Raw genomic sequence first — 23,559 nt, forward strand, 5'->3', positions numbered from 1 at the left:
AACTGAATGCGACGCACTGGGTCTCCGCATGTTTTCGGCGGCATTTAATATAGAACTTGTGTGGTATTGAAAGCTCTTAGGCAGTATCAAGAATCAAGAATCTCCCCTACATTCAACCTGCCCATAGCCTAGAGACTTGATGCCCTGCCTAAAAACGCATCTGGGGTTGTTCTGCAATTTATTACCTTTTTTAGCCTTCACCCTAGATTGTTGCGGGGTAGCTGTTGGCCTAGATGTTGAAGGCAAGATGGAAACCAATTCTGACAGGTTCGAAAATAGGCTGAGCACGTTAGTGCAAGGAGTTTGGAAAGCGGGACACCTTGGGACCCACCAAGTTGGCACAGACTGAATTGCCGTCATTTTTCTGTCCTAAGTGAAACCAGAATGGCGATTTTTGATTTCCATTCATTTATGGGGTAACGTGGTTGAGTTTTCAGTTAAAACCAAGTTATTTTGCAGGGAATGTTTTGAATAGTCGAATGAAAATGGTGTTGTTCTGCAATCATCAATAACAAGAACTAATCACTATTTGGAGTGGATATGGCTCTTTAAGGGGAACATGCAAGTTAATGACTGACGGCAGAACTTTGTGTTGTTCATAAATAAGATCAACTGGACTAGGAATTACCAAAAATCTTTCATTAATTCAGAAAATTTCATTGTTAAAGATGAACAGCTAATGAAGTGGACATGCTTCAGGTCTTGAGGAAAAATTGTACGCAAAGAATAATATGAGAAAACTGAGGCTCACACTTGTAGAACAGCTCAGTAGAGGTATAAATCGTGGAAGGTGACGTGTAACTCAAAAACCGAGCCACGCTTGTGGGCGAATTCCGTGGATAAGTCAAAGTAGCGATGCGCGGAACGGAAACGCCTTCAAAGGGCATTTTACAGAAGTGTCGTGAAACGTGTTTATTAAATGAGAATTTTAATTGTTAATCTGCTCACTGTCCAAAAATGTAGTGACGAAGATAGGCTTGGAAAGGACGCAAGAGACTGTTAATTTTTAAAGAATATTCACAACTGGGGTGTCTACATTTCTGTCAAACGAATTTTTCGCTCCTCAGTTCACGCTTGCCAACAGATGACTTTACAGCGAAGTACTTTCTTACTGCCACCAGTAGCATATATATTGAGTAGCACGGGTAAGTTTCCAGCGAAGGCAAGAAAAATAATTCTTGACTATGTGTCGTCCGCTTAATAAAGTGAGCCGGGTGCGTATGAGTGTCAATATACCCTGTAACAGAGGGTGGATCGACGCTTCCCGAACCATTCAAGGAGGGGGTTATTTGCTTGAAACGCCGCACCGAAGCCTTATGCTAGATGGGGAAGTGGCCCGGGCAAACTCCCCGTTCTTCACTGGCCATTGTTGACACCATAGGAAAACCCTTGAGGTGTTTTATGTTTGCAAACATGTGCCCAGGTCGTTTATTAGCTTAAGTATATCCAAGTTAGCCGTTATGCCTCAAAAGAGGATCTATTTTCAAGTGCTGTTCCGTTCAAGGCAGCGCAATAAACGGTACCGCATATTTTGAAGAAATTTGTTAAAAGCAAAAAAATTATCCCAACCGCTGAAACTTTGTAACGGTCTTGGAGTTCACCAAAAAGCCGAGATGCAATATTTCGGACAGTGGAAGAGCTGCCTAGCTGAAATTTTTAGCAACAGTTTGTTCATATACCTGTCTTATCAACTTGAAGTTTGAGCATTTCGGTCTCCTGGCGTCGCCCGACTAAAGCCTGAAGTGACTTGCAAGGGCTTCAGGGTATGTGATTGCATTCCCGTCCACCTCGAGAGCTTTATAGATGTAAGTAAGGAACAAGCTGGGGGCTGTCCTTATCGTGACAGTGGTTTCAATGGTGTTGTGAAGGCGTGTTGCGCAATCGTCTGCGCAATCTTTAATAGTTTCGCTAAATCAGTGCCGTGGGGTTTTTCAAATATACACCCAACCAATGCACTTTCAACTCACGCTGTCGTGGTCGTTTCATTTGATGGAGCGGCCGTAAAATGTGACATGAAAACCAAGACGCCATTCCGTGACGCGAGGCACTTCAGACTGCCATTATATGCATCATGGTCGTTGGCTTGTTCGCTAAGCTAGGAAATTTGGTTGCAACCGTTTCATCACCAATCGAGGTGACATCATCAGTGCGTAGTTGTGCGTAGCGCTACACACTACCGACGTTCTCCTCTGTATGCATCATGAACGGCGCCACCCACGCCTTAAACCGATCACCCAGCAATCGTATCACAGGATAAAATTCAAACTGAGGTACGGCCATCAAATCTACCTGGCTGTTGACTAAATGTTGTGCCACTGACGCAAGCGATAAAAAAATCTCTTTTCAATCTAACCAACACACGCTGAACGCATTGTGCAGTTCCCTGGGTGCGTTTTTCTGTCAGATAACTATTCACACGAGCTCCTGGCGTTTTATTCGCATTATTAACTTATGTGGCCGTTTTCCATTGTGTTAGCTACTCCTAGGAAACTATTTAGGAAAGTAACGTCGCCATATCGACAGGGTAATGGCAGCAAAATACGGCTGCGTTAGATGGTGTTTGCCTCATGAATTTTGGTTTACAAACGGTGTCGATGTGAGACTGCGATGACGGAAATATCACCGCGTTAAAATTATGGGAAGCAAGAATTCGGTAGTGAGTCCCTGAGGTCCCGGTAAGTTTGGCTTCGTAGCGTAGTTCGGCGGCCTGAATCCTTTGGCTAACTGAGGACAGGCGCGAAGATGCGGCACGAAATCATCCTCAGGAATATCACACACTCACATATCACTCACACATTTTTCGCTGACCACAACGACCGATTAGACAAATGTTTCAGTACGCTTGTTGCTGACAGCGGTAGAGAGTAGTAAACAAGAAATCTTTTTATTGCACACCTCGGCTGTGATATTTTTGAGGTGATGCTACGAAAGAGTACCAAGGTCTTCCCACCACCACCAAAATGGGAGAATTTGACCCCAAACATTACTTTATAGACAGTGAACCGGCTGTCAGAAGTTCGCTCAGCTTTGTTCTCGAAATTAAATACGGCAATTCTTTCGGCTGCAGAACATATGGCAGGAGGTTCAGCGGGTTGGTGTTCAACAACGTACTACTATATTCTATTGTCATCTGGACATCTTCGGATAAATTATCTTGGTGGTGAAAAAATAACATGTCACTGCTTTGCTTCAACTGATGCCTTGGGTTTGAGCTGTCGGGTGTTGTAGCTCCTGAATTTTCCCCCTAACAGGGCGAGAACCCGTGAGGAAGAATGCTTGATAATGATTGGCCCATATTCTGACCAATCATGGCGCACCCCCTTCTGGTCCGTAGCTTGTTTCGGGTCGATGCCTCCAATCAACGTGACTTTCGGATATTCCGAACAGCTCTTCGCGGAACAGCTGTGCTGCCGATTCGTCCGTTTCACAGGCCTTGCGGATACAAGATGACCAGCTCTATGTTTCTTGCGTCGCTTAGCAGAAGTACAAGTGCAGTGTCTGCTCCCAGCGCTCGCACCTACCGCCAATGACTTCAACTCGAATTTATGATGTGTAATGGGATGAAATGGTCTACAACGCTGTTCATCTAACACGTACAGCAACTGTTCGAAATCGGATTTCTTTGGGACCCCCAGCATACACGGTTATCCCGGATGTAAACGCAGGGGTAGATGTAGGGGCCATTAAAGCAGCTAGTAGATCAATCTTGTCCTAACTGGGTTCGGCACAAGTCAGCCTCCAGTATTCAGACTCACCACAATATTCCCCAAAAAATCTTCACACAGGGCTGACTTCCGTGCCAACTTTCTCCCACTTTTCCATGCAATCCCGCACATCCATTTCCGGCATCTCTCACCTTCCTATATATCTTAGTGGTGCTCTTTCGTACCGCCCTATCATCTACTCCATAGTCTGTCTGCTGCAACACTCAAGGGTTTACAGAGCAAGAGAGGGTCGTGAAATCTTCAGTGATTGAGGCCATCCCTAATTTGGGAGAAACGTATACCCTCTTGCAGGCAGCAGAGCACAGTGTCTCCTCTATCCCGTTCCCACTCTCACAGGTCTAGGTGGACGCGTATGCATCTTCGCGGAGTCTCTACCTCGGTCGGAGTAGATTTCCGTTTGACAAAAGGTCGTCGCACATTCAACTTTAAATTTCACGAAAGAAAATCATGTGATCAACTAAGTTGCAATTCTCAGTCCCATTGGAGAAATCGACACTATCTTTTGACCTCGGTCGCTACCGATCCTCTCTAAAGAACCCCTCACCTCGCCTCCACCCTTGTTTGCGTGCCATTGAAGATTAGGAGCGTACGTAGGGCTACCGTCACAGTATCTACTGGGTTAATCTTACTTTCTCACTAAGTCCAAGAACATTTAGTTGTTCGGTACATCTCATAATCACCCATCCTTCTGTTTCTAGTTACACCCCGGTTTCACACACGGTTCGTAGGTACCCAACACCTTCCTGTCCCAAACTCAAGAGACCGCTTGAACTCACTGTCCTAGGGTGGGGTGTAACATTGATTACAAGTTATACTTAGTTCTTAGGATACATGTCGCCAAAATGAGCAGCTTCATTTCAGAATTTTGAAACACCAAGCAGTTTTCAACCCTCTGTATGGATATGTCCGTAACTAGAAAGAATGTAAGCAGTCACCTTCATAGGAAATTCCACTGTATAAGTGCATAGGTGCCATGCACCTTGGAGGAGGCTGAAGGACTGATTGTCAGATTGTCCAAGCATAGGTGCAATCAATCTGGAAGCCCGGTTCGGGTTGGAACCACAGGTCTTTCTATCGGTAGCTTCGTGCTTTACCTAGTGAGCCGTTTCAAGTGTAATCCCTTTGGATGACTCGGAGTATCCCCGGAGGACTCAGCAGGCATCCTTTCCCAACCTTTCCAGGCCTTAGTGACCAATCAGACAGGTGATCCATATCCTCCACGGACTTGGGACCACTTTCCGTCCTCCTTTCACACTTATCCTCCCCACTCCTAAGTTAACGAATGCTTGATTCCGTTTGTAATTTAGATAATCCTTCAGCTCCCAATGGGGTTCACAACAGAATCTCTGAGGAATGCACTGACATTCCTTTTTGCATCCTCTTTTTCATATGACGCTGCTTATTACGTTCAGAAACAGGGTGCAAATGATTCGATTTCAGGTGCGGTAACTGCCTAAAATATATCAACTCTAGACAATAACAATCGTTCAACTGTGCCACCCTTTCGGTGCCTAGCTGTCATGCCACGTGAAGGAAAGCCGAGGTTGATATACTACCAGGTTGCTCATCCCTAGACAGGAGAAGTTAAGATGTGGGATGGAGCGCCCGGATGTTGATTTATATAATCGACAGGCTTCAAGAGCGTTCAAGTACCAGCGGAGTATTAGTCTGTATTAGGTTCCAGGGCGCCCTCTGGCATTATCCAACACAAGTTAATCCATCAAACAGAGGATCAGATTCTCAAGAAGCAAGCTGAGTTCCGCCTTGAACAAGGTCACATTGATCACATCCTTACTTTGTGATAGGTACTGGTACTACTCAAATGCTTCCCGCGATAATCATGGCTTTTACTATTATGGAAGCTGTTTTCGATCTCGTTGATCGTCAAACTGTGACAGTGTTTGACCTTGAGGTTTATCGTTCTAAATTCTTTCTCACAAACACTGTATATCTCTCCTGCCATTGATATGGATGTATTTATGGTTGTCCCCTGAGTTCACCACTTCCAGTGGTGTCGTGTAAGGGTGCTGTCTATGCTCCTTCCTCTTCGACGTCGTGATCGATGTTATGTTTTGGTCTCGGCCTGCTCTTTACATCTCGGTGATAAAAATACTCCTGTGGCATTCTCATAGAAATTGAAATTTTAGAAGTTCAAGTTATTTTAAACAACTAAACTAATTCTGCTAAATAGTTTGAAATGCACTTCACACTTGGAAACCTGAAACGCTACTGCAAGACTGGATTGGGTCCATCACATATACAAATTAACCGATCGATGTGATAGACAGCTTCGTCCATGCGGGTAGCTGCATACGTCTCGGTGGACCAACGAGTGTGTGAATGCTTCTTTGTGTTTGCCAACGTCATAGCCCGTAACACCATGTGCTCCATATACTAAAGGACCATTTACTCCGTAGAGCCGTCTTCTTCTAGCCATTTCTCGAATGGAGATGACTCGGGGGTTGCCAGTCCACGGCCTGAGACGAAGAATGAAAGTCCGTATCAGCCATTTGGGTCCAGACCTAAAGCTGCCACCTTGACGTCATGGTCAGGCTTGAGTGCTGCAATAGTCCCGCGGGCTACACTGACTGGAACTTTTTCTCACAAGTTTCAAACATGCCAGGAAGGCCAAAGGGGAGCAGTCAGACCCCATACCACGAGTAATCGTACTACGGGGCGGTCTGGGGGTAAAGTCATACTTTCCTCTGCGAAAGGAGTGTGAGAGAAGTAAGGTGCTTCTCGCAGAAAACCAAAATGTCCGTATTCATGGAAGCAGCGATGCAATCTCCCGAAGATGGAGGGTTAGAAAAGGTCTGTCCTAAAAACCATACACTCCGACCACCCAATGGTTGACCGTGACCGCCGGTGCATTATCCAATACAGTTGAATTACTTTTAAAATCAGAGTCCGGTGCTGCTCAAAAGGCACCTGCTGTCCACAGCTGCATTAGGAATGAAACGATAATACCCTACTCCCTGTGCTATCAGGTTAGGCCAACCCCCCTGCAGCCGAGCAGACTATTAAGTTATCAGTCCCGGAAGGATTCCAGAAGGAAACCCGATTACCCACAACATCCCGGGTTAGACTTGAGTCAAAAGCTAGGGGCAGGATCCACGAACAAAACCGTACGTCCTCCCACTGCCTTGTGGGTCACACTTTTGAGTCAAATGTTCAAGGGAGGTACCTCAACTAAATCCCCTTCCTCGGCCTGGGTAGCAGGGAATTACCATTTGCCTGCACAGTTGTGTGTACATCAAAGCCCCTCCTCAACCTCATACAAGCGAACTTTGATAGTCCATTTGACTATCAGTTATCTGAATGACGGACCTTATGCTCCCCGCTGCTTATTAAAAATAAACAAAATAACACTTCCAAATCAATAGGATCCTTTCCATATAGGAGCTTTTAACGTCCGTACTCTAAGTCATGTTAACAAACAGACAACGCTTGCTAAAACCTCATACTCCCTTAAAATTGATGTATGTTGTTTCCGAAACATGCATACAAGACCTGAGCGTGGTTATGCATCTCAAAACGCTAAATATGAAATCAGCTCTTTCATATTTCTCCATCCATGTGTCTGATGACCCAGAATCGACGACTAGCGGAATATATGGTGTGGGAGTCGCACTCAGTCCCAGAGCTGAACGCGCTTTGCTGGACTGGATCCCAGTAAACAGTCACCTTTGCGCCGTCCGGTTATCCAGCTTAATCAAGCTCAATACCTCTTGGCATACGCGGTGCCTGTTTGTAGTGCTCCAACGGACTGTGGCTCTGACGCTGAAAGGGTGCTTTCTATCGACAGTTATCCGGATTCATTCGTGAAGCAAGAAGCACTGATATTGTGATACTTGGGGGTGATATGAATGCTAAAGTAGGTCGTCTGAGCTCCATGGAATCATATTAGGCGGTCGACAGTTATCCGGATTCATTCGTGAAGCAAGAAGCACTGATATTGTGATACTTGGGGGTGATATGAATGCTAAAGTAGGTCGTCTGAGCTCCATGGAATCATATTTAGGCGGTCGATTTTGAATCGATGCTGGTCGCACATACAACGGAGAGCGGCTCCTCCAATTGTATAATGATTGTTAACTGCTTCTGACCAGTGCAAACTTTCAGCATGTGCGTTTGCATCGCGTAACCTGGCCAACTGCAAATCAACCGTGGATGTAGTTGGATCACGTGGCCGTCACCCACCGGTGGAGAGCTATAATTCAAAACTGGCGTTTCTCTGGAGCACAAAACTTGATTCCGACCACGCCAGTGTTTGAGCTCATCTGACAGTTCGTTTCCCTTCAGGCTCCCGCAAGTCAACAAGAAGCATGCCAATCCACCATATTCGAAAAACTGACACAGTGCCAGTCTGAGCTAGAACTGAACTGAACTGCGGACTGCAGCTCAATGGCTTTCACAGCGCTCAATCTTTGCAGAACTGAGAGAAAGGCAAGAAAAAGATCGAGCTGGTTAAACAACGACTTCGCACCTAAACATGAGGGCTTCCTCCTCAGCTGTCTTCTGTCGGTTCTTGTGGGCTTCTGAGCTTGGACTCGAAACACAATGAATCTTTGGCCGTAAACTGATACAAGTGGTTCGCGAACGTGTATCACTTTTTTGTCGTTAGCCCTCTCTCGCATTCTGTTCTTTTGATACATACTGCTCTTGTGATCCAGCGTCTTCTGCCTTGGTATTCCAAAGCGACAGCAATAAACCCTCCTTCAGTCAACTGCTCCCGTCTTTCTAACGAGTGCTGTTCTACTCAATTAGCCCAACATGAGGAAACATTCATAGTCATCGCCCATCTACGCAGTGAACAGACCTAAGTGCACTGACCACAAGGTTAAATCGTTTTGTTTTCAAGATATCGACGCATACCACGCATCTCACGCTCATCGAACTAGTACACTTACTCGGCTCACTGCTTTTTTACTCCAGGACACCTGTTCCTAACTAAATTTAAAGCTCGAAACCTGGTGACGTAAACCGTCTTCATTTTTCCAGCTGTTTTCCTATCATCGCACCTGTTTTTATAACACTGTGCCTTCGGTCCTTCTCCGTGGTTTTTGATTCTTTTGTCATAAATCTTTATCACTTCTGTATGAGACCAACTTTTGCTGTGTCTGTTTACACAGTGGCGATGGGCTATCTGATGTCTTCCTGTCGTCGAATCTCAACTGCGATTAGATACTTTAATAGGATATTATGCGACCGCAGCCACCTTTATGCACTCAGCACTTGCCCTTCGTTATCTCAACTTTGGGTTCATTCCACGGAAGGCGTCTCCACTTTCATCGACGTTTTTGTGGGCTGGCTAAGGATGTCAGACGCACATTTGTCCCTGTTCATCTCACATATTCCACTCGTTCGGAAGTTCTTGTCCAACCCTTATATCCGATTCCTCTATTTCTGCCCACTCGAATCTGTATGAGACAGTCATGCTTCTCCGAACTACTTCCCATGTCTAAGATGGGCCTTCGCTGTTTGATTTCACCACCTGATTTGGTTAGCTTGATTTTATTTCAGCCACCTGATTCTGATGGTATCCATCCTATATTGTTCTGTGATTGTGCCCCGAACTCACTTCTATCATTGGGAGATTTTCCGCTTCTCATCTACTGATATTTTCCCCATATTCTGAAAAGATTCTTGTCCTTTCCGTACGAACATGCGGATCTGGTTCTTATCTGAGCCACTACTAATTCATCTAACGCACCTTATTTGAGAGCAGCGCTTTATTGGATGTTCATTACAGGTTTCGGCCTCGCAGTTTTTTCTTAGCCTACGTGTCTGGCGCCGGGTCTTCCTCGAGGATACGAATGTAGCCACCCTTGAGAAATAAAGGGCGCAAGTCAGGTCTCATGTGAGGATCATCTGGCCATGTATAGGTCTAACCCAGACTTGTTCAACGGAATCGGAAGCTTCCTCCATGGCCGCTTTAACGAATAATCCTTCAGTCGTGGCACCCTTTCGGTGCCTAGCTGTCATGCCACCGGAAGATCGCAAGCTGGATGGAATAATACCAGGTTACCCAAACACACGGGTCAAGCCGAGATACAGGCTACTTTATCCTAGTAAGAATAAACGACTGTAGTTGCACACCCAGAACACAACCGCGGGATCTCTCCAATGGTCCATATTCCGTCCGATTTCATTTCTCGACCAGGTGAGCGATGTATTATCAACCTTCCCCTTTCCATCTTCTGCGGACGATGCCTTCCTTTGTCTTACCGCTTTCTCTATTTGCGCCAATGCTGTGAACATGATACCATTGGACTCTATACTGACCTTGCAACTATCAGCGGCGGGTTTGTCGGGTGCGACAAATTCCCACTCCTCTAAGTCATTACATCTGTTCGTCCCCTTCATCCTACTCAATCTAAACCTGTCCACGGAGTCCACTTCCGTTCAACATTCCTCTTCGTTCACTCTTGGATTGGCATTTCTCAATTACTTATTTTCGCAATCACATCAGAATCCGTGCAACCTGAGCACATAGGAAGGTTATTTTTCCATCATCGGAATCACAATTGTTTCCCCGACCCAAATGCTCTACACCTCAACATACTGCTGTAATGTTTTGAGTAAAGCTCCTCCCCATTTATCTCTTCTTGACGTAGTTCAATCTACGCCATACCTACATTCTTCTAAAGACGGACATTTTGTAACCACTCCCTCGCCATCGAGATGTAAGCTCTCCTGTCTTATTGTACCACCACTACCGCGAGGAATATCTATTGAAACAGACTTCTGCCCCTCTTCCTATATTGTCCGGCCGCGATCTCACATAGACGGTGAAGAAGCCATGATAGGTTTTCTGTGAAGCATTCAAGACCCTGCGATCCATGATAGGTTTTCTGTGAAGCATTCAAGGCTCACAATCAGCCATACTGTCAACTTCCTGCGACTGTGCAACCACACTATGTGTGTGTATATCGACGGCTGAGAGACTTTTGAAAGTGGTGTAGGTTCTCACTGGAAATCCTCTGGCATCACTCCTCACAGAAACTGTTTATTTTTTCTTCCAGCCGATTTATGCGGAACTACAGACACTCACCACCTACGTAATTTGTGCAGAGTAGATGGAGGCACCCACCAAGGCACCGTCGATCCAGGATTTTCAGCTGTTAAAACCGATAAGCAGAGGTGCCTTCGGGTAATCAACGTAGTTGTATCCTCATCCCCATCCCTGTAGAAAAGTGTTTTTGGCGAGAAAAGAGGGTGGGACCAAACTTTTTGCCATCAAGATTGTCTCCAAGGAGGAGATGAAGCGAAAAAACCTGGTCGACAAAGGTACTCATCTTGTTGTGATTTAAAATCTCTATCCTCCTCCGAGTTACTGCCGAACGTAACGCTTTGGCTGTTAGCAAGTGTCCCTATATTGTTCACTTGTATTACTCCTTACAGACAACCAGTCACATTTACCTGGTGAGTCGATGGCTAGTTTTTTCCTAGTCCCCACCCCGCGCATTGTAGGTCATGGAATATTTGATTGGCGGAGACCTGAAGACTTTGCTTCTTGTTTTGGGCTACCTCAAGGATCAACACGCAGCAATCTACACGGTGGAAATCAGTATTGCTTTGGAATATCTGCATGCACATGGGATCATTCATCGTGACCTAAAACCAGACAATATTCTCATAACTGCCGCTGGTCATTTGAAATTGACCGATTTCGGCCTATCCACTTTATCCTGGAATCACCGTAAGACATTGATTTTTCATGCTCTTATAGTTTTGCTTCTTTCTTACCGTTCCTGCAAACGGGTCCATAAAAACGATCGCCTCGTGCCCTAAGATAGTCGATTTCAGTGGACTGTCATGGGAAGCCGGTAGGTCGAAAAAGTAGGAACCGAGAAACAGTAAGCCGATTTGCAGCTTTGGGACGGGTGATTGAAACGGTTTCTCCAAAGGGGTAACAACAATATATACATATATATGTAAAGAACGGAGTAATTTTGGATTTAGACAGATTATTCAGCGTTGTTTTTACGACGGTCCTGTGATACTTTATAGGATGACATTCTTCAATTCACTGGGTATGAACTCGCTTCAGTGCGCGGTATTGCCACGAAGAACTCCATACATTATGAAGCCATCATTCATCTTTCGCGGTGAATCAATACCTTAGGCACTGAGTGAACTAGCTCGATGTTAGTAAGACGCTTCGATGTGACGCTTCGCCTGCGTCACATCACAGTGACCGTTTCACATTGTAAGATACTGTATGGTAGGTAGTGCCATCCCGTAGACTTTGGTAAAAAAAATGGCTGATGTAAATTTTACGGCTACGGCAAGGTGAGCTGCTATGTAGGCTAAAACTGTTGCACTTTGGGACAGCCGCCCAATCAGCGCTCCGTAAACAATGAAACCTTATCGTTCTTCTCGACATTAAGGTCACTTGTTCACCAAGTTCGCTTTCACAGACTGAACACAGCTTATTTACGACCTGTCATGACGATTCATATGATCTGTCTTCCACCGTACCCTTAACCTAAGGTGATCTTTGCACAGAATCGCCTTTTTGTTTTGTTGATGACGAGTTTGAGGAATAGCAAAAGCCCATAATTAGGAAATGTCAAGCTTTGATGGCTCCATAAATTTCTACTTGTATATGATGGAATTACGATGAGGTTTTGATGACAGTTGGTTTGTGTTTTGGTGAAATTCCTTCTGAGTCCGTAGGTTGAAAAGCTGTTTCGTCCCAGGAGAACCTGTCCCGGAATCTCCTTCGAAACGTGCAAGCATACCACCACTGTTTTAATGACACTCCTTTGCACATCTGCTGGGGAGCCCCAAGTAGCCAGTCTGTTGATATGTGAACTCGGCCGTCCTCAGTAAGATGCACGTTAGGGGCCATGCTTCTTACTGGTGAGTGCATCGTTCTGGGAAGGATTTTAAACACTGGAACTTCAACCTCCTGAGCGGACACTGTTAGATTAGTTCCTGTTTCGAACTGCATCCTTTATGAAATGCGGCTATATCAGGACCTCCACCGGTGGAATGAGCATTTCCACGTAGGTTTCTCGATTGTGAGTAACAGCAGATCATGACTAACGGGAAGAACTGTCATTGACTAGAGGAGCGGTCCATCTCCTGAGGGGACTCATTTCGGGTCTACCGAAGTGGAACCTTTCAGACATGCGATACGAAATACAATATCACACGCGTGCTAGCTACTAGAATTTTTCCACCCGATAATTCATTCGTTTCATCTTTCGTACACCTTGCTGAGATTGGTCGTGATTGTTAGAACCATGTTGTCGCGATCCAGCCATCGAGAGTCGATCCTGAGTTATGGTTCTTTTGTACCCGCAGTTTGTGTCTTGGAGTCTGTACCGTCTGTTTCGATTTGTGAATTTCTTGCATCCCATGTAAATTACCTTTTCACAATTTTCTATTGTCCGTTCCAACAGCCATTCGGGCTAGCGACGTCCTGAACACGCCCTCCGTCGCTTCTGTCCCACTCGAATACTACCGTACTCCTGGACAGTTGATTTCCCTTACCACCGAGCTTTCGTTTGTGAGTTCATCCATATGTCACTGTTCTATTTTGTGTCGGTTGTTCCTGAGTTTTTCCTTTTCCAAACAATGGAAAAGAATATGGATTTGTTTGTTCTTTTGCGAGCGAAAATGTACTCACCACTGAGCACGATCCCGCTCTTTGGACGAGAGGGACTACTTTGTTGACTTTCAGTCTTTGGGTCATCGTCCTCATTTGAAACACAATTGGGCGACATCACCACATTCTCGTAATTCTGTTTACGTTCTCCACACACAGACGGATTCTCCTGTCGTACGGGGAGTATCTCAAGATCGTCTGGTCCACCACGAAGAGCTCACTCAACTGGGCGCGTCTTCGTCCGTTGTGGACCTTCCCAAACGGAATGAAGACAATTCACTTTCGAACTCGACAATGTGTTCCCATGGATCGGTGAGCCTTGCAGTTCCGATTCAACTTCTGTACAGAATTCTATCTATCCCTTCGCGATTTAACGCTATGTTATGCTCATCTGTCTACCGTAATGGTACACTTATCACTCGCAAACACGAATGCCCTAGGGGGTTAAAAAAACTCCCTTCCTTAGGTGAAGGGAAGGGAAGCGCACAGGATGGAACGTAAAACATGACTTACTGTGTAACCATGAGAAATCACAAATTTTATTCAATTCACTAGTCGTCCCAATCCGTTTTTGTTCTTTCCGCATACTACTCAGACTCCGTCGCCTGTTGGGGTTGGAATGCAAATTTCTCACATTTTACAACAGACTATGAAAAGTTGTCAGGAAGCAGGTGCACCTCTCATTGTCTCCTAACGCCGCAATACAATTATGGCTTTAAACATAACTCTGCTCTCTGTGGACAGGTAAAGGTAATCGTTCAGCTGTAATACTCTTTCGGTGCCTAGCTGCCATGCCACCTGAAGGAAGGACGAGGCATGGGATACTGCCAGGTTGCCCAAGCCCAGATAGAAGGAACTGGGATCCTATCAGAATTCGATCTCAGAATTTGCAAGAATATTGTTCTGATCAGCTGACCTAAAAGGACAAAAGTTTTGGGATCGCCCCACAACACGTGTCGTACAGAGATACTATGATAACGTTTTCCGGCCACTTGGTCTCGAAGCCTCTGCAGACCGCCTATCCAAACTTTTTAGGATGTTATATACGTGTTTTTGGACGGACATTGACTCATTTTAGGGATCCTATACGTTTGAACCTGCGTACCCTCACTGGGCAAGTGTATTTGATAGGGTCTAAATCGGATATAGACCGGTACGACAACTTGACTACAAACGATGGATCGCGAACCAACTCTTGACTCTGTGAGAGGAGTGAAGCACTTTGTTTTCCTGCCAGAATATCTCAGCCTCCTGTCCACTCATGACAACGACTGGTAACGTTAAGTATCCAAAAATCTGGGTTTACGGTCTCAATAAAACTTTGGTATTGTATTAACTTGTTCATTTAGTGAGCTGAAAAACTTTTCAGTTTACATGCGAGTACCTCACACTCCAAAGAGCAAGGAGCCTAGTATCAGTATGTCAGAATACTCGTAAAGGCGCGGTAATCTAAGCTACAGGATAAACCCATCGGTTGGAAATGGTCTCATGTCAGACTTAGCCTGATGACACCCGGAGTCGGTGATGGAGATCGAAAGAACGCGCACTTCTATAAACCACACGTGTGGAACGATTACGGACATGGCACCTTCACTTCTCAGTTATCGAAATCAGAACATTGGCACTTATAAATATTTAATGAGACCCTGATATGTGCATTCATACTCAACGTTGGAACTCGCTACCATGAGTGGAACAGAGGTTGGAACACTGCAACCGAGTAACGCAGTATCTCATACCTCTCAAATGGCTGGTGAAACAGAAATGTAAAAACGTTAGTCAGTAGTCAATAAGGAATATGTCCGCGTGATTTACGAGGGTTTCGAGACGATGCGACACCGGTTAATCAAAACATCATTCTTGTGAAATACACTCATTTGAAAACTAATTTCGTTTTGTGAGAGACTGTTACTGGAACCCAGGTGAATCTCTCGTTTGTGATGTGAATCCTTAGATTGGTTTCTGACGGCATCCGTCAGCTGCTGATCCAAAATCGTTCGATTCCATCCACAGGGAATGAAGTTATGATGAAGAACGTGTGTGTTCTCAAAGTATTTTCATGACGTGTATTGCAACCATGGGGCAAATGAGAATAGGTTCGGTTTTATTTGTGCCAACCCTGCTTTGTCTCTTTTCTTTCTTCAGTAGAGAGCTTTGATCGGCTGAAGCCTGCCTCACATTGATGCGGTTATCTTATTTGGTTTGGCACTTCAAATTAGGGCACTCACAACCCCCTACTTAGAGGTTTGAAATTGTTTGAAATCGATCAGTCGAATAGTGGGCTAGTGCAAGTCCCTGAGGATACAATGGATTCTCTGAAAAAAAACGATGTTAGGAATAATAAAACTCACTCTTTCTTAGGAAAAACTTTAGAACCGATTGAGAAGTCATCGTTCCAGAAGGGTTTGTTAAACAAGTCAAGTGATTAGTTTATCGAAGGTACTTTTATTGATGACTTCTTCGCTGATACTCAAACACTTCCACTGTCAAATCGACTGATCTAAGGCCGTTTCTCTAGCGCTTGAAAGTTTTACGCCCTCTGGGTTTGTCAAATCGACTGATCTAAGGCCGTTTCTCTAGCGCTTGAAAGTTTTTACGCCCTCTGGGTTCCGGGTGAGTCTCTCGCAAATGAGTGTATTTCGCTATTTTCTACGTGGGATGTTTGGGCATCTCCATCGTCCCTGTCGTCACTTCTTGGCCCCCATCTCAAAGCTTCAACGTTTTCAAAATCTGTTTTGTCTCCAGTGTCTAGCTGAGTATTTCAGTACTGCTCAGTATTCACATTCATTTCTCGACGGCCTGTTTATCTTTCCTTTGTTCTCGCCGATTTTGATGTGAATTTCTCTGGTTGTCTGTCTTGTGCACTTGTCATATTTGATTTTGCGTAAACAGTTGCTGGTTCTATTCACCGAGAGGTGCTCTCTCAACTGAAACACACAAGTGTGTCATTTGGTTCCACGTGGAAACCCGATGCTTTGTTTAGTCATAATATGCTCAATGTGTATGCAATATTAATATATGTTTAATCTTAATATAGGTACTAGATCTCCCGGTGAAAGGTTTGAAAAATTCTTGCCAAGCACCTGGCCAGCTCATGAGGTGGGGAAACTATTCCGTCTACTGTCGGTCTTACAGGCGCATCTGCTTTTTGGTAGGCCGCAAATTCGCGGCTCGGTACCACTTGCCTTGCCCTCAGTGTTTTATCGCGGACCGCGAATATCTACCAACTTCAACTTTACTCGTATTAAGTATAGATGCAACTCTCCCATTATCGATCTTCCGGTAAAGGCCCTCAGCTAAAAGCTGCTTGGCTTCCGTAGATAATCACTCGTTCATGTCGACGGTGGCCCTTTCCTTATTCGCCTTTATAATCACTATGGTGTCCACCTGTTTGAAGGTACTTAACGCCGTCCGCTCTTCATCAACCCTACAGTGCTTCTCGGCTTTTCAGCATAACTGGCGACATACGCGGTAGAGAACTAAACTTCTAAGTATTACCCAATCTCCCCAATCACCATGAATCGATAAACAGTTCACAGGAAGGATAACTTCACTATACGTACCAAACCCCCTTCTGAGAAGTCATCACTTGAGGAGTTGGTCAATACTTTACCATGCTGTGTGGGTTCCGTTATTAGACTAAATTCATGGTGTTTGCCCATCGTCCGATCAATACTGGTACGATTCAGTCTATTACTGACTTCAGAGGCCATCCGAATCCGGTCGATTAACCTACATATCTGCGGTCAAAAAACATGTATGACCTTTGAACTTGAGCTGACCTACGAACAATTTTGTCCCACTAACTTGTTGGGCAATGACGTAATCCGGCTGACTCTGACCCATTGACCCTTGTTATCGATTCCCTTCACATTTCTCAACATGGGCCCGTGGTTTTTATAGCGCTACACGTAATCCCCTCCGTGTATCGTACAGATTTATGATTTATCGGCCAGGAAGATCAATCGCATAAAGTGGACTTTGTTCGCTACCTTCGTTCTTATGTGGAAGAACTTAGAAAATTCGCTGATGTTCCTTCAAACAATTTGTGTTGCTCTTTGGTCTGCGGTATTCATGATCAATCCCAGGGATCTTTCCTCAAACAAGTTCTCTTGCTAAACACTGGTCAGACTAGTCTCGACTACATATTCAGCAATCGAATAGTCCTCAAACAAGTTCTCTTGCTAAACACTGGGTTTCCAAACTCGAGGTCAGACTAGCCTCGACTACATATTCAGCAATCGAATAATAAATAATAATCGTTCAGCTGCAACACCCTTCCGGGGCCTAGCTGCGTGACCACCCGAAGGAAGCACGAGGGCTGGGATACTGCCAGGTTGCCCAAGCCTAGACAGGGGAAGTCGAGAGGCCACGGACCTTCCGGTCAGTAAATTCGCGCTCTAACCACTTGGTCCATCTCGCCCATATTCTGCAATCATCCAGTCATGTACACTTGCAGACATAAGGTAGCAACCGTACTCATATCTGGCCACTCCTGTTAGACCGGGTTTTAGCTGATTTACTCATGGGTAGAGTTGAACATCTGTCAGTCACAGTAATTTCACAGTAGCCCTTCTGTAAACGATCTGATAATGTTATATCATATGATGTGATACCTTAGGACTCATTATTTGCACGCTACAGTTGAGGGACTACTTCAAAATTTTAATCTGATGCATATGGCGCTGTAGTTTATCGCAGAAGAAGGGAATGGTGTTAATGTTAACTTTCTGGGTGCCGCGCTCATGCGAAAACAGAACGACAGTCTTCAGATGCGACTATGCCGGAAACCCCCGCGGTCTGACCACAGTTTCAGTTGTTTGATAAAATACGAGAGAAACGAAGCCAGTAAGGCTTGTCGAATATATACCGACGTCACCGTAGATGCAGAAGTGTTCCTCGTTTCAAAAACGTTGGTGGAGAATGGCTTCTTGGAGCAATTTGTGCTGCAGCACATGGGACAATCGAGCAAATTTGGAGGACAATCCAAACTGTTGGATCAGAAAAGGGCACAGAGGAAGGTTTTTATGGGGCCATCGATCAGCGAAACTACTTGTCTGTTGCTGGGACAAAACCGCAGTAGTTGGGGTACAAATACGCCAGAGGACATGGATACACATCTGCCACAGTATCCATCATTGATATATAGAAGAAACTAAAAAAGGCTGCAATACACTTGTCTCGTTCGGTTTTGGGGAATCGTGCAGCAGAATTTTTCGTTCCCATCTTTCATCTTTTTGATCGTGTTCTTAATTAGTCACATCTTCGATGGGTAGTGGGGAGCGTCATGATTCCACTCAGACCAATATTTTTCGTTCTTTTCGTTACTCCCAAAGTGGTTTAAATGCTATAGGGACCCATAGTCAGCGAACCCTGTAAGAATGATGCAACCTGAATGATCGCGCAAGCCGGACGCAAGCGGTAAGCCATTTGCTTTGGTAATAGCCATCAAGTGACGAGTCGGAGGATACACCCCGACAGTTAGAGCGGGTTTTCAGACCGCTGGTTTGTGTAGGGGAAAGAAGTGATGCATGAAAGGAAATACTCTCGAGGTTGCTGAAAAGTCTCCGACAGCCCATGACCGGTTTCGCCCTTCTTGGGGCTCATCATCATACTGCGATATCTCGAACATCGTGTCAACTGAAACATGAGGCGACCCGTGTGCAGCACATTCAGTTGTAGAATATCATAAACGAGAGATTCAGTTGAAAGGCTTATTTCTTTCACATGCGGAGCCCAACTTATGTTAGTGGTCCCATCAATTACCACTTTCGTCTTAAAGTGACGGAGGCAACCCTCATCAGACAACTTTACAGGTCTATCAGTTTGCTTATTACCTGCCACTTACCTGACGCATTAGTTCTTGAGGGATCTTGAAGACAGGGTCCAATGACTTACTATATCTTCCAAGAACCTTAACAATGACCGAACTTTGACCATACGAAGGCATCTTGATACCGACATGCATGGATTACCACTACAGCTCTCGGATCTGCCACTGACCGTTGCATCAATGATTATTCCTTAATAAATAACAATAGTTCACCTGTAACCCATCCGGTTCCTAGCGGTCATGCCACCTAAAGGAAGCATGGGGTCTGAGATACTGCCAGGTTGTCCAGGCCTAGACAGGAGCAGTCGAGATGCGGAGGATGGGTTTGAACCACGGACCTTCCGGTCAGTAAGCTCGCACCTTAACCACTCAGCTCACTCGGACACCTTACTGCAGGTGAATTTCAGTTTTCCTCAGATATGATCATGTAGGAGACGCATTTCTAAAATTGGGCTCTTCATACTTAAACCTCATTCTCCCCGTTGCTTAACCCATTATATTGTATTGCTTGCATGCGGTTTTTATGGGAGGCGGAATGGACCAAGTAGTTGGGGCGCGAATTTACTGACCAGAAGGTCCGTGGTTCGAACCCGACCTCTGCTTCTCGACTTGCCCCGTCTAGGGTTGGGCGACCTGGCAATATCCCAGCCCTCGTGCCTCCTTCGTGTGGCATGGCAGCTAGGCACCGAAAGGGTGCTACAGCTGAACGGTTGTTATTATTTTCGCGGTTTTTATGGACCTTTGAGAGTCGACTTTTTTGGTCATCAGATCGTTCATTGGAAGCTGTCATATCTCCTCATTCTCTTTTATGAAGGTTGATCGATTAGCACACCAAAACTTATTCAAACCTCTGAATGATATTTAACGATTCTTTTTCTGCCACTACGAAACTGTCTTCCCAAGACCCTCTCACGAAGCGTTGGCTTAGTTTCGTACACCAGAAACCCTGTTTATAAAAGCACCGCTGTTCCTTATTGGACTGAACGCAGTACTTCACCCCTCACTTCCAGTTATGAATCCTTGGCGTTGCTATCGTTTTGAGTTAGTTCGGCTCAACTTCGCCACTCGTTTGTGAGAATATGAGTCATTCCAAATTGGTAACCCGTTGAGCTAGAGATGGCTTAGTGGTTGAAACGTGACCTTCGTCAGTGAGGTAAAACAAAGAACATCTCTTTTATCGTGCGTTTTCTGCTTATGAAGAGCATTAGGGTTAATACACATTTTAACTTCTCCTGTCTAGCCTCGGGCAGCCTTGTTCCTCTTTCGTATGATATGTCAGCTAGGCACCGAAATGGGTCTTATATCCGGACGATTATTTATGTTTTTCCTATCGAGTTTAAGTTTCTTCCTTTACGATGCAGCTAGCACACAGTTTTGGATACAGGATCACTCCCATCTTCCCGGTAATAAAATTTCAGGTGTGGAAATGAAAGCTTGGCGTCGAACTGATATTGAACAGATCGAACTTTGCAAAGAAAACAAGTTATACACAGTTTGACTGCCTTTTCGCAGTGGACATCTCACTTGTGCTTCAGACCTCTCTCAGTGCAGGTTTCTATCTGCAGACCTTTCTTCTCGATTGTCTAAATGTCTTCCGTTTTTCTGTTTGTTTTTTTTTCTGACAGAAACTTGGATCAGAAAAATTTGTTACCGACCTGACAGCACAAATAGACCAAGACAAAATCGAACGCTCACAGTGGCGTCGTCGCATTTTACAGGCGATCAGAACTCTTCACTCGGAAGAAGCCTCGCTGCATAACGCAGGCATGATACCAACCTTGACGGTAAGTTGAGACTTCGTACTGGATGCCTGAATGTATACTCCAGTTGCGCCACGGCCATTATCCCTGCTTTCTTTCGTGGCTTCCGGTTTTCGCTCGATGCCTGCGTTCACCTTATTTAGTTTGTATTCCGTTTATCAAGTTCTCTCTGTCCTTAGGCATCCGGAGATTTTAGACTGAGTGGATTTGGTATGCTCAATATGGACGCATCGCATTGCGAATATACTTTTATGCCAAATTCCAACTGCTCGTTTATTTAAAGTGGTGCGAGAAGAACGAAGGTAGCGAACAAAGCTTGCTTTCTGTAATTGGTCCTCTTGGCTAATACATCGCAAATTCATATGGTACCAGAGATTACTCGAAAAAGGTTAGAATCGGGGGTACATACACTTAAGTGAAATAGGAATCAAAGGAAAGGGGGGCCGAATAAGGGGTAGGTCAATGGTCCACCGAACCAAGTAATTGTCAGACAGGCTTGTGGGACCGGATTTGAAGTACAGATGTGACAAAAGTTTCTTTTAGATGCAAACTTGCGGGTCCAGCAGTCGGATTCCAAAAAGCTTCTGTGATCGACCGTTGTATGGATCGCACCAGTCGTGATCGTTTCGGAGGTACTCGGTATATGGTAGCGAAGGATTGGTCTTTGTCGATGACATGAATGGTTTCGGCCAAATGTGATGTGATTGCACCTGAGCCTGGTTTCTTCCAACGACCACTCAGAGACACAGGATTGTATTCGCGCATTCTTTTCCAACAAAAGCCTTATCGTACAATCAGCGTATGATGCCGTGTGTTTTGCGCATAGCGGCTTGCAACTCTCGGATCATGAGGTTGACATTCAGGAGGGAGCTGGTTGTATGTGATTCGACGTCTCTGGTGCCCACTAATAAGTGTTCATTGTCATATGGCTGAGGATCAATGAATTATGCCTAACCTGGGGATTTTGGAAGTTATCATTTCGTGTTTCTGCACATACACCTTGTTCCTGGCTCAGCGATATCATGAATACAGGGGGTTCTCTCAGCATCTTTGATGGCGCTCATGTTTCGGTCAACCTTCTTCCTCTGGACCATCCCGAAAGAAACGTCCAGTCGTCTCGGCTGCTTTTTAAAAGGCTTCACAACTATTTCAGTTACGTCCCAATTATTTTCGCTCGGTTACTTCATCCATTATTGACCACACAAGTTTGATCCTGTTACTGTTCGTTGGTCAAATGGTTGTTGATCTATTCAATGAGCTTGGGAACTGACCAGTTGATCAACTGTCGTTAAACTTATCCGAGCTGCCAATTTTCTGACACCCAGCTGCACAAGTTTGATCCAGTTGCTGTTCGTGGGTCAAATGGTTGTTGATCTTTTCAATGAGCTTGGGAACTGATCAGTTGATCAACTGTCGTTAAACTTGTCCGAGCTGCCAATTTTCTGACACCCAGCTCCCGGACCTAGCGAATTCGGGTCGCTGTCGGTGTCGGTCGGTAGACACTTGGAGATAACAGGATGGTTTTTACCTGGGAGAGAGACACAGTGATAAGATTAACGTAATTTAAACAAAATGTGTCTTTCAGGAGTTTTTATCTTTGCATTGTTTTTCACCTGGTAATCGGGTCTACCGATCCTCTATTTCGTTCCGCTGTTACAGTCTCCAACTGCCCATCACCGAAAAAATTCCGTCAGTCTTTCCGATGTTATTCACGAGGAATCGTTGCTCACTCTAACTGAAATATTCGCCGGGGCAGACCCGGAAGAAGTGGATTTTGTCAAATCGTTTCTCTCCAGAGTGAGTTGTGATGATGGTCATCATTGTTAAAATGTTTCCTAAATTTCCTCCGAATTAAACACATGGGCAATTTGGTGGCTATCTTGGACTGAATGATTTTTCTGAATCAAGTAGATAGGATTATCTTGGCTTTTTTTACGCCTTGAAATGAGGCAGTTCAAAATCAAACAAGCCTTTCAGCTGTTGTTATCGCATTTGCTGAATACCGACTTTTTCTACGCTTTTCTGTCATTGCGAGAAACGTGGGCTGCTATTTCTATAGAGGAAAATGCTGGTAGCTCAGGTAGCGTAGATGGTCGTCGGCTTGTTCGCTGAGCTGGGCAATTTGATTGCAAACGTTTCACCACCACTCGAGATGACATAATCAGTGCGTTTTTGGGGAGCGTGGTGGTGAGTAACGGTGGCTTAGTGGTTGTGCCGCTAACCCACCGCTACGCACCACTGCGCTCCCCAATAACACACTGGTTGGCTACTATTCATTAGTAAGTAGTATATCTGTAACAGGGTTATGTATGGTTCCAGAGCCGTTATGCGATCCTCGATTATTTCTTACGTCCTTTAAAATAGTACTTTCAGCTCATATTACTTAACCACCCTACTTCAGTATTGGCGTCGAAAGTTCTCACTACCAGGATGTACGGTTAGAATGATGCAGCTGCTGGTGTGGGACCCGTCACGAAGAGACTGGACCTTATCGTGGTGTGGCGGTTTGTGTACCTCGGCGACCCATTGAGCTATACTAGGGGGTGTCCGCGCGACACTCACAGAGTCTCTCATACCAGGTTGGTCAATGGTTAGAGGTCTGACGAACACAGTCTCCTGGCC

The 23,559-nt window shown here is 45.1% G+C and overlaps 1 protein-coding gene across 1 annotated transcript in view; it reads left to right on the forward strand.

Annotated features, from left to right (window-relative positions):
• Positions 1-10,804: 10,804 nt before the first annotated feature.
• T265_08126 (hypothetical protein) overlaps positions 10,805-23,559 on the forward strand; it is a gene marked incomplete at both ends in the record, with an annotated part of 43,934 nt that continues 31,179 nt past the window's right edge. The window contains 8 exons of the mRNA XM_009173839.1: positions 10,805-10,878; positions 10,918-11,015; positions 11,059-11,150; positions 11,199-11,427; positions 13,139-13,245; positions 13,504-13,656; positions 20,803-20,961; positions 22,597-22,734. Coding sequence (XP_009172103.1) covers positions 10,805-10,878; positions 10,918-11,015; positions 11,059-11,150; positions 11,199-11,427; positions 13,139-13,245; positions 13,504-13,656; positions 20,803-20,961; positions 22,597-22,734 — 1,050 coding nt within the window. The remainder of the gene's footprint in view (positions 10,879-10,917; positions 11,016-11,058; positions 11,151-11,198; positions 11,428-13,138; positions 13,246-13,503; positions 13,657-20,802; positions 20,962-22,596; positions 22,735-23,559) is intronic.

The sequence above is a fragment of the Opisthorchis viverrini genome, assembly GCF_000715545.1.
Source record: "Opisthorchis viverrini unplaced genomic scaffold opera_v5_203, whole genome shotgun sequence".
NCBI classification, from domain to species: domain Eukaryota; kingdom Metazoa; phylum Platyhelminthes; class Trematoda; order Opisthorchiida; family Opisthorchiidae; genus Opisthorchis; species Opisthorchis viverrini.